Genomic DNA, 12,318 nt, shown 5'->3' with positions numbered 1-12,318 from the left:
TAAGATGCTCTGGTTTTCGTATTGTTTGGTCAGTTTTCTGTACAAAGTAAAAATCCCATTTCTTTTTTTATCCATATGACCGCGGATCATTCTATCCTATTTTCCTATGAATTAATAAAAAACACTGCCTTGATCTTTTGAATTTAAATCGGTGAATTTTACTTTAGATTCAAAGAATGGGAAAGGCTGCCACATTAAAACGATGACTGTATAAATAAATGTGTTGACATGCAAAATCAATGCTTTGGTAATATTTATAAATCAACGAGCAGCTTTTTAATTATTTTTTTTAATAATATGAGATACATTGATCTATAGACCAATATGTCAAATTAATTCAGAAAGGCCAACACAATGTGTCAATGAATAAAATAACCACAATAATATGATATCACTTGGCTTATTTAATGTAATTTAAAGACTTAGGGTTGAAATTCAAAAAAAAATAATACATGTATTTAGATACATGTATACTGTTGAAAACGATACATATAAAGAAAAATATCATAATAAAAATACTGTACTCCGCGGAAAATTCAAAAAGAAAAGTCCTTAATCAACAAGCAACATCACAAGCTCAAAAACGTCAAACGAATGGATAGCAACTGTCTTATTCCTGACTTGGTACAGACATTTTTTTATGTAGAAAATGCTGGATTAACCTGGTTTTATAGCTAGTTAAACTAGTTTTACTTGTATTACAGTTGCATCAATTTCATCAGGAGCCTGATTTTGCCATGTGATTATGGACTTTTCGAATCGATTTTCCCCTAAGTTCAGTATTTTTGTGATTTTAATTTTTCCATTATATTGACAATGATGCGTGACCCTATATACCATATGCGAAAGCCATATACGTTAACATGCATAGGCTTTGTGTTTTTTTATGGCACATGCATATTGTTGAATACAGTATTAGTTAACATTACATGTCTTTGATGTTTTTCTCTACACATGCATCTTGCTTAAAATGTCTTTTATATAATTAACTTTATGTTGGATTTTGTTTGGACATATACATATGATTGTAGACCATAGGTGTTCAAAATGTATTTTTCGAATGTTTAATATAATTTTCCTTGAATTCATGTTCGGGAATTGTTTTCAAACATGTGCTAAAAGTGAAAAATATCAATGAATTATAAAAAAATTATTGTAATTGTATTACTAAACTCTGTGAAAAAGAATGTGCTTTTTGGATGAATAATTTTCAAATTTTCAAATTTCTTAACCATTTCATCAGCCTAAATTATAATAAAATGATTTGTTAAAAAATATGTGCTTCCCAAATCATTTCTTTTCTTTTCAGAATACTTATAGTATTTTTTTTTAAATATTTGAAAACAAACAAAAACAAAAAGAATTATATTTTATATATGTTCTAAATAAAGGAAAGAGAAATATCCCCAATCTTCAATTGACAGGAAAATGAGGAAGGTCAATTTAAAACGAATAACAGGAACATTTTATATGATACTTTCTAATATTAACATCAATTTCTGTGTCATTTGGTCTCTTGTGGAGAGCTGTCTCATTCATTTATCATTGGCGAACATTATACATCTTCTTTTTTATATATCAACCTACAGAATGTTTTTGAAATGTTAAATCAAATAAGATAGACCAACTTCGTCCTAAGTAAAAGTATGAAAAAAAATGAAATTGTGAAACTATGATTTTTTTCATGAAAATAGCACTAAGTTGGCTTAAACTTGATGATTAATGAGAATGTCATTAAAATGGGTCTTTTTAAACATGTTAAAGGCTGTAGGAAAAAGAAGAAAAAAAAAGTGCACCAACATATGATTGTTTCTTCGTCAATTACTTTTTTTACAGTAATATACACTTACTTGGATTCATTCACATTATAAATGGCCATATATATTAACGTTAAGAGGAATTTATTTTTGTTAGGACACATGTGTATTATTAACTGTACATTTTAACTTTAAGACAGTATGAATTCTATTGAAGGCCGTATATATGTTAACATTCAGATGTTTTGGTTTTAGTGTTGTTTGCTTCGCTTTATTTTTTTAAGTGAAACATGTGAAAGCTACATTTCCGTTAATTAAAATTAGATAAGTATGATCTCCCTTTTTCTTGGATAACTCAAATGCTGCATTGATATTTTTTAATTAAAATCGGTTAAATTTATTTCAGACTTAAAATACAGAATAATACGATGACAATGTAAATTACTATATTCATACGAAATATCAAAGCTTAAGATATATTTATAAGGCAAATATTAACAAAAGTTTCTTCCACAAGGTTATATTACATAAGCATTATTTGGCAATACCTTTCGGAATTTATGGTCCTCAACGCTCTTTAAAGTCGTTCTTGTTTCGACTGTTTGTTCCGAGAGTCTCTAATGAATTTGGTAGACGAAACGAGTGTCTTGCGTATACATATTATAATAATGTTATCTTTGATGTCTTTTTATTTGGCAGGATTTAACTACAATAAAACATTTGGACATTTTGACTCTTTGGTCTAATACAATTTGATACTGTACCAAAGGTTTTTACTTTTTGGTCTCTCTGAAAATTTCAATGCTGGCCATTTCGAATATTTCTTTAGCTTCATACAACAGCAACGATACGCCAAAGCCTCAGTGTCAGGTAATGCAAAGACTACATGAACAAAAGAAATGTGTAGTGTTTGTTACTATTTTTTAGCCGTTTGAAAATTATTTTGTTATTTTGAATCAATGTTTTAAAGAAAAAATTAAAATTAAATTATGCATCTTTGTTTTCTATTGATTTTAAATTATTGTACACTGAGGTAGGATATCGCAACATATGCATAACTATTAATGAACTTTTTTCATTTTTTTTTCTCATACCCAACTATATCAGTCCTATTCAGGACCGATAACTCTGCCGATATCATAGATAATATCGGATACATACAAAATTGTCAAAACTAAACAAATCGTATTATACGTCTCTGTTGGAATGTATACAATAACTATATTTTTTACACAATTTAAACTTTATATCGATTCATTGCCTGGATTTAGCTTTAAATATTGAATTAAAAAATAAATAACTATAAAATGATATTCAATGATCGAAATTCATTTAAATTAAAATTTGAATCAGCTGATTTCTTTGAAATAATTATAGAAACATATAAATATTAGAATGCCTTTTAAGCAAAAAATATTTTTTTAAAGAAATTTTCATAATATTCATATTTTCCTAAAGTTTATTATGAAACATACTTCTTCTGATTTGACACGGGAAGGAAAAGATATTTATTTGTACATTTATGAAAACTTTTGTATATCACAAAATTTAAACTCTGGTAATACATGTATACACACTGACAGGATGTTGAATGTCACCTGGTTGCTTTTGGTTTGCACGTCTACCTGACAATATATTATGATGTAACATTATAAGATTAGATTTCACCTGTCCGGTCAAGGAATGATATTTTTAAGGTATAGAATATTTATCTATTATAATTTGACATTGTTTTATTTTCTCTTAGAATGAAAACATTTTTTGTTTGTTTTAAAAGGAATGTATTAATATATTTCTAAAGAAAGTTAAAACATACAGAAAACTTGAAAACACCTTTAAAAAAAAGGAGAGATTTTTTTTATTTAAGATATTGTAAACTTTTTTCTGGTAACAGTATCTCCTGGATGAATATCTGTCAAAAAAAATGTGTCACACTTAAAATATTTTTTTTATTAAGAAATTTTGAAATCAATGATATAGAAATATCACTAAAGGAAAATAACAGAAACATCAGAGATTATTTATAGAATATTAAATATAATCTAGGAAAGTTTTACTATAGAAATCATTGATTTGATGCAACATTTCCATATGATACATCAGCCGCCATTTTGAAAAATCTCGGAAAATTCCCTTTTTTAAATCGATGTTTGACCGAATTTGCCCTGAAATTAAACTGTTTTAAGTAGTATTTTTCGCCAGCTATATGTTTGAATATACTTAATCGATTTGCAAAGTTTATGTTTTATTTACAGAATTTCTTTATTTGTTGTAAACGTAGACATGGGTATCGGTAATTTAACATTGAGTCAACGGAGAAATGACGAGAAAAAGTGCATATTTTACGATTCCGATTTGACCGAATTTAATCAAAAATTAAACTGTTAGGACCAACATTGTTTGATAGAAATATGTATGAATATCAAGGATTGATTTGCAAAACTAAGAACACGGATCAGGTTTATGAGAAAATTAAACTTTATTGAAGCATATATGCATTTTATATGGGGAAATATAATACAAAATGGCGGCTAGTATACGTCACAAAAGTCACGTGATGTCTAACTTAGTTGGATATGGTTGTACTCTTTAACCCCTCGTGGTATTAATGGGCTTCTAATAATAAACTGGTTATAAGTCATATTAGTGGGAGACATCTTTTATAAATAAAATCTATTCAACAAGTGGTGTCTATATTTTTCTTTTTAAATCCCTGTAATAGTTGATCTGCCATTGATTATTTGTCTCTTGGTGCTTTTCCGGCTTTTTTTCAGATTAAATCATTAAGTATCTTTACCAAGACAATACTTGTTTTCATTTCATAACTTTATATTGTGAATTGTATGGTCAAACCTCGTCGATTATTTTTGTTTTGGAGAGGACATAGGGTATTAATACTTCTCCATATAAACTAAAATTAAGTTTAAGTAAAAACCATATGCCATTCTTTTGCTTACAAGCCATTTCAATATAATGAATATCACATTTTGTAAAAAAAAAGCGCATTTACAAAATTCAAATATTGTATAGAATCATCTTAAAAATAAATTAATATCTTATTTTTTGTTGAGACAAAAGTCAATTTTGTTAATTTTGTTGAGACAAAAGTCAATTTTGTTAATTTTGTTGAGACAAAAGTCAATTTTGTTAATTTTGTTGAGACAAAAGTCAATTTTGTGACGACAAAATTCGTTTTTGTGAGGACAAAATTCAATTTTGAAACAACAAAATTGACTTTTATGAGACAAAATTGACTTTCGTGAGACAAAATTGACTTTCGTGAGACAAAAATCAATTTTGTTGTGACAAAAATCAATTTTGTCAATTTTGTTGAGACAAAAGTCAATTTTGTCAATTTTGTTGAGACAAAATACAATTTTGTCAATTTTGTTCAGACAAAAGTCAATTTTGTCTCACATTGGTCAATTTTGTCTCAGAAAAGTCAATTTTGTCAATTTTGTTGAGACAAAAGTCAATTTTGTCAATTTTGTTGAGACAAAAGTCAATTTTTGTCAATTGACTTTTGTCGCCCAATTTTCAAATAAGGTAACAAAAGTCAAGTCTGTGTAACAAAAATGAATTTTGCAATGACAAAAGTGACTTTTGTCCGCTGATAGATAATTTTGTATGACAAAATTTTAAATTTGTAGTATGATACAAATTTTGTTAAATTGAACTCATTTTTGTTGAACAAAAGTCACTTTTGTCCGTACAAAATTGAATTTTGAGTACAAAACCACAAGAGTCTCATTCGGCGCCCCGTAGTTTATGTTATCTTTAAGATGCTCTGGTTTTCGTATTGTTTGGTCAGTTTTCTGTACAAAGTAAAAATCCCATTTCTTTTTTTTATCCATATGACCGCGGATCATTCTATCCTATTTTCCTATGAATTAATAAAAAACACTGCCTTGATCTTTTGAATATAAATCGGTGAATTTTAATTTAGATTCAAAGAATGGGAAAGGCTGCCACATTAATACGGTTACTGTCTAAAAAAATGTGTTGACATGCAAAATCAATGCTTTGGTAATATTTATAAATCAACGACCAGCTTTTTAATTATTTTTTTAATAATATGAGATACATTGATCTATAGACCAATCTTTAAAATTAATTCAGAAAGGCCAACACAATGTGTCAATGAATAAAATAACCACAATGATATGATATCACTTGGCTTATTTTATATACTTTAAAGGACTTACGGTTGAAATTACAAAACATACATGTATTTGGATACATGTATACTGTTGAAAACGATATATATAAAGAAAAAAACCACAAAAAATACTGTACTCCGCGGAAAATTCAAAACAGAAAGTCCTTAATCAAAATGCAACATCACAAGCTCAAAAACGTCAAACGAATGGGCAGCAACTGTCTTGTTCCTGACTTGGTACAGATTTTTTATGTAGAAAATGCTGGATTTAACCTGGTTTTATAGCTAGTTAAACTAGTTTTACTTGTATTACAGTTGCATCAATTTCATCAGAAGCCTGATTTTGCCATGTGATTATGGACTTTCCGAATCGATTTTCCCTCTAAGTTCAGTATTTTTGTGATTTTATTTTTTCCATTATATTGGCAATGATGCGTGACCCTATATACCATATACGAAAGCCATATACGTTAACATGCATAAGCTTTGTGTTTTGTTATGGCACATGCATACAGTATTAGTTAACATTACATGTCTTTGATGTTTTTCTGTACACATGCATCTTACTTAAAATGTCTTTTATATAAGTAACTTTATGTTTGATTTTGTTTGGACATATACCTATGATTGGAGACCATAAGTGTTCAAAATGTATTTTTCGGATGTTTAATATAAGTCTCCTGGAATTCATGTCCGGGAATTGTTTTCAAACATGTGATAAAAGTTGAAAATATCAATGAATTACATGTATAAAAAGAAAAGAATATTGTAATTGTATTACTAAACTCTGTAAAAAAGAATGTGTACTTTCGATGAATAATTTTCAAATTTTCAAATTTCTTAACCATTTGGTCAATATCATCAGCCTAAATTATGAGAAAATGATTTGTCAAAAATATGTGCTTCCCAAATCATTTCTTTTCTCTTCAGAATACTTATAGTATTTTTTTTTAAATAGTTGATAACAAACAAAAACACAAAGAATTATATTTTATATGTGTTCTAAAAAAAGGAAGAGAAATATCCCCAATCTACAATTGACAGGAAGGTCAATTTAAAACGAATACAGGAACATTTTATATGATAATTTCTAATATTCACATCAATTTCTGTGTCATTTGGTCTCTTGTGGAGAGCTGTTTCATTCATTTATCATTGGCGAACATTATACATCTTCTTTTTTATATATCAACCTACAGAATGTTTTTGAAATGTTAAATCAAATAAGATAGACCAACTTCGTCCTAAGTAAAAGTATGAAAAAAAATGAAATTGTGAAACTATGATTTTTTTCATGAAAATAGCACTAAGTTGGCTTAAACTTGATGATTAATGAGAATGTCATTAAAATGGGTCTTTTTAAACATGTCAAAGGCTGTAGGAAAAAGAAGAAAAAAAAAGTGCACCAACATATGATTGTTTCTTCGTCAATTACTTTTTTACAGTTATATACACTAATTTGGATTCATTCACATTATAAATGGCCAAATATATTTACGTTAAGAGGAATTTATTTTTGTTAGGACACATGTGTATTATTAACTGTACATCTTAACTTTAAGACAGTTTGAATGTTATTGAAGGCCGTATATATATATTAATATTCAATTGTTTTGGTTTTTGTGTTGTTTGCTCCGCTTTATTTTTTAAGTGAAACATGTGCAAGCTACATTTCCGTTAATTAATATTAAATAAACGTGATCACCCTTTTTCCTAAATCTATTTCAGATTTAAAATACAAAATAATACGATGACAATGTAAATTACTGTATTAATACGAAATATCAATGCTTTAGTTATATTTATAAGGCGAATATTTACAAAAGTTTCTTCAACAAGGTTATATTACATCAGCAGTATTTCGCAATACCTTTCGGAATTTATGGTCCTCAACGCTCTTTAAAGTCGTTCTTGTTTCGACCGTTTTTTTCGAGAGTCTCTAATGAATTTGATAGACTACACGAGTGTCTTGTGTATACATATTATGTTATGATTATGTTATCTTTGATGTCTTTTTGTTTGGCATGATTGACTACAATAAAACATTTGGACATTGACTCTTTGGTATAATACAATTTAATAACGTACCAAAGGTTTTTAACATTTTGGTCTCTCTGAAAATTTCAGTGCTGGCCATTTCGAATATTTCTTCAGCTTGATACAGCAACAACGATACGCCATATCCCCAGTGTCAGTGTCAATGCAAATACTACATGAACAGAAGAAATTTGTAGTGTTTGTTACTATTTTTTAGCCGTTTGAAAATTATTTAGTTATTTTGAATCAATGTTTTAAAGAAAAAATTAAAATTAAATTATGCATCTTTGTTTTCTATTGATTTTAAATTAATGTACACTGAGGTGGGATATCGCAACATATACATGACTATCAATGAAATTATTTGATTTTTTTTCTCTCTGTTGCAGTCTTCAACCCCTCGTGGTATTAATGGGCTTCTAATAATAAACTGGTTATAAGTCATATTAGTGGGAGACATTTCTTATAAATAAAATCTATACAACAAGTGGTGTCCATAATTTTCTTTTTAAATCCCTGTAATAGTTGATCTGCCATTGATTATTTGTCTCTTGGTGCTTTTCCGGCTTTTTTAGACGAAATTATTAAGTATTCTTTACCAAGACAATACTTATTTTCATTTCATAACTTTATATTGTTAATTGTATGGTCAAACCTCGTCAATTATTTTTGTTTTTGTAAAGGACATAGGGTATAAATTCTTCTCTATATAAACTAAAATTAAGTTTAAGTAAAAACCATATGCCATTTTTTTGCATACAAGCCATTTCAATATCATAAATATCACATTTTGTAAAAAAAAAAGCGCATTCACAAAATTCAAGTATTGTATAGAATCATCTAGAAAAAAAATTAATATCTTATTTTTGTCAACAAGGAATTATGACAACACTAGCAAATGCTAGTTACCCATATTGGCATCATACAGCCATTCATCAAACTTAACAAATTCATTAATACAGGAGCTCGTAAAATGATTGTTTAAATAAAAAATAACAACACTAAACCTAATACAGGAACACTTTTGAAGACAACGATATTAGAAATGATCATACTCTCATGATAGTTGTTATATTGACCTAGATATAATCTGATATTTTTAATTTTATAAGTATAAATTAGAATATAAATAATGAACTTGACAATTATTGGTTAAGAGTAGATTATGCAAAAAATAGATACAATAGTTATCAAAGGTACCAGGATTATAATTTAGTAGGCCAGACGCGCGTTTCGTCTACATAAGACTCATCAGTGACGCTCATATCAAAATATTTATAAAGCCAAACACATACGAAGTTGAAGAGCATTGAGGATCCAAAATTCCAAAAAGTTGCGCCAAATATGGCTACGAAATTGACCTAAAATAATATTTAAGAATATTTAGAAACAGAATAAGTTACCCTGCCAAAACTCAATGTATGAATCTATTCTTTGGATTTTACAAACACTGGAATCCCTAATCATGAATGTTACCTTCCTAGCTTGTTATATAAAGAAGATATGAAATGGTAAGAACGAACCTTGTAGCTAGAAATACAGAATTAGTCAATTCACTTCCTGTCAACGGTTTCTAATTCCGTTTATGACCACAGTCTATCTATGTATAGGAACTAGATATGCATAACATTGTCACATATATACACGAAATACCATAAAGCTTGTTTACAATCTTGACGTAGGGGTACACCAGATTGATATTAAATTAGATCATTGATTAGTCACCAAATGTTGATAGAAAATAATATACGAGTAAAAGTTACCTATGCCTCAAGATAATATAATATAATACCCGATGTCATTTGGGTTAATTGAGACATCAACTATCCAGTACTGTGGAAAATGACGTCCATGTACACGGAAAGCGTGAATCGGAACATGGTGATGAATAATCAACTTTTGGATGATATATAAAGCTTACCAAAAGATCAATTGACACCAACATTAAATATCTTCTTCTGTTCAACCACTTACTATTTCGCTAACATGTTGAAAAATTTAACCACTGTCTTTGTTGTGCTGAGTGCTTCACTCATGCTGTTGTCTGCTTTACCATATGGCTTTCCTAACTTCCGATCATCCTATCGTGGAGGCTATGGATTTGGTGATATTGGCGGAACTTACAGCAGATTTCCAGGTTTTGGAGGTGCTTATTCAGCTTTTCCAGCATATGGCGGTATTCAACATCCACACAATACAATAAATTACCACCGTCATGTAACGCCATACTCATATGGAGGTAGAGGATTCCTAAATAACTTTCTTAGTGGATCAACATTACCTTCAAGTAAGTAACTTATAACTTTATGAATAGCATGTCAAGGATTTAAAAAGAATTTAAACCAAAACTTAAAAGTAACATTTTTTTAAAAGTACAGATAAATTATGTAGACCGACATTAACAAAGAGGGTGCGACATACTAAAGAACAAAGCTGCATTTATATTTCTGATTGATTGAGTTTATTGTACGGAGAATAGTTTGAAAATACAACACACAAAAAACACAAAAAATTAAAAGGAAACGACAGAAATAAAATTAAACACAATATTTTTATATTATTGATTTATATGCACACGCACTGAGATTTTGTATAAAGTCATTTATAAAATACTCTGATGACTTTAGTATATGGAATATAGTTGTTATTATATTTTTCTTGTTTTTCAGTGGCTCTCGGATTTTTAGTTGGGAAAGCCTTATGAAAGATACCAAATACAGTTGCTTAATATTGCCAAAGACTAGGAGACGTTTGTGTATATTTATAAACTAGAAGTTGTAAAATAAAATGTCTGTATTGTTCAAACATTGTTCATGTTATTTTAAATATAATTGAATTTTATGCAATTCTCATACAAGTGAAATGTTCCGCTAGCTTTAGAATCATATTTAATCAACCGTTTTCTACATAAGGAAATTACTGTACCAAGCTAGGAATAGGACAATTATTTTCCATTTGTTTAATGTATTTGAGCTGTTAATTTGGCTACTTGATCAGGGACTTTCCGTTTTGAATTTTCCTTGAAGTTCTGTATTTTTTTTCCTTTTTCTTTTTAAAATCACAATATTGCAATGATTTTCTTAACGATGAAGACTTCTTTTTTTACTATTTCACTGTAAACAAAAAAGATGTCACAACGTAAAAACCAAGAAACATGAAATAAAGGATCAAGCAAAACAACATAGAAAACAGAGTAATACGAAGTAATTGAATAAGTCGAACATAAGAAAATGAAAAAAAACAACCTCAGATTGATTATCTAGCTAGCAAACTTAAAATTTGTGTTTTTATCTCAATAGGATAATGATTTGTCTATGTTTTACGTTTCCGATGTTAGAAATTACCGATTTGTCCGCAGATTCATAGTTATCTCAGCTTTGTCTAAGCTGCATGCAGCAATCAACACATAGTAAAAGGTTAAAAAAAATCTCAGAGGATACCGAACGAACAACTCTCCCTTAAAGACCAAATGACGCAAACATTGACAACTTAAGGTCCCCATTTTATCCTACATTAATTGATGTCTCGTTTGTTAATACGAAATTGACAGATTGTAATTATCAATGTGTCCTGAGGCTACTATAATCTCAGATGTCTAAGCAAAAGGTACAAATTGATCAATTAACACATATTAATAGGTTTTATATAGAAATAAGAGTTGCTGTAAGACAGCTGCTCAACAACGACGAAATGACGAAGGGGTTAACAACAACAATTATGTAAGTTCTAATCACCTACCCCATAGCAAACTATAAAGGACCCCAAAATGGCAAATATAAAACAACTAAAACGACAACAAACCACATCTACTGGGTTACAGGTTCTTGACTTGGGACACGCACATACCAAAATAGACGGTGTTCAACATGTTTCTGGCTTCCAGTTGCTCCCTTGGTTTGGGACAATGGTGTTACAGTACAATATAAAAAACAAAATTTCAAAATCAGATGAACGGGGTCAACTCATCAGATCGTTACGGAACACAAAAAACGGATGGCGTTGAACATGTTTATGGGTACCAACGGACCTCCCCTGATCTTGGACAATGGTGTAACAGTATCAAATACAGATGAAAGGTTTAACCTCGTCAGGTCGATAAAAAAAGAAAAAAAACACTAGCGACACAAAGTACTGTATCGAGAGTTTGTTCTGAAACTTTGTTCAAAGTCAATTACAACGAGAAAAATCATGTATCTAAGACTAAAATATCAATCAACACGTATCACATGTATTTAGTGTAAAGACATCATTTACAGTTATAGAAAATGACTTGTTTTAAATTTAGTATGTCCTTATGCATACAAAAACATGTTGGAAGTCACCCAACATCATCCCTATACATACGTGAGAACCTAGTTACCAACA

The 12,318-nt window shown here is 29.1% G+C and overlaps 1 protein-coding gene across 1 annotated transcript; it reads left to right on the top strand.

The window, feature by feature from the left end:
• Positions 1–9,883: 9,883 nt before the first annotated feature.
• On the top strand, positions 9,884–10,758 carry LOC134694904 (uncharacterized). The gene is made up of 2 exons (XM_063556011.1): positions 9,884–10,240; positions 10,623–10,758. The coding sequence occupies exons 1-2, from the start codon at positions 9,940–9,942 to the stop codon at positions 10,655–10,657; spliced, it is 336 nt and encodes a 111-aa protein (XP_063412081.1). The 5' UTR covers positions 9,884–9,939; the 3' UTR covers positions 10,658–10,758.
• Positions 10,759–12,318: the final 1,560 nt, after the last annotated feature.

Source organism: Mytilus trossulus, chromosome 13 (genome assembly GCF_036588685.1).
Source record: "Mytilus trossulus isolate FHL-02 chromosome 13, PNRI_Mtr1.1.1.hap1, whole genome shotgun sequence".
Classification (NCBI taxonomy): Eukaryota; Metazoa; Mollusca; class Bivalvia; order Mytilida; family Mytilidae; genus Mytilus; species Mytilus trossulus.
Note: the sequence above shows the minus strand (reverse complement) of the source record. Positions and strands in the feature narration are given on the sequence as shown.

Bases quoted from the DNA above. Each gene is read 5' to 3' on its own strand.
- LOC134694904 (XM_063556011.1), top strand. From the start codon at position 9,940: ATGTTGAAAAATTTAACCACTGTCTTTGTTGTGCTGAGTGCTTCACTC. The intron at 10,241-10,622 runs GTAAGTAACTTA...CTTGTTTTTCAG, and splicing joins TGGATCAACATTACCTTCAA to TGGCTCTCGGATTTTTAGTT.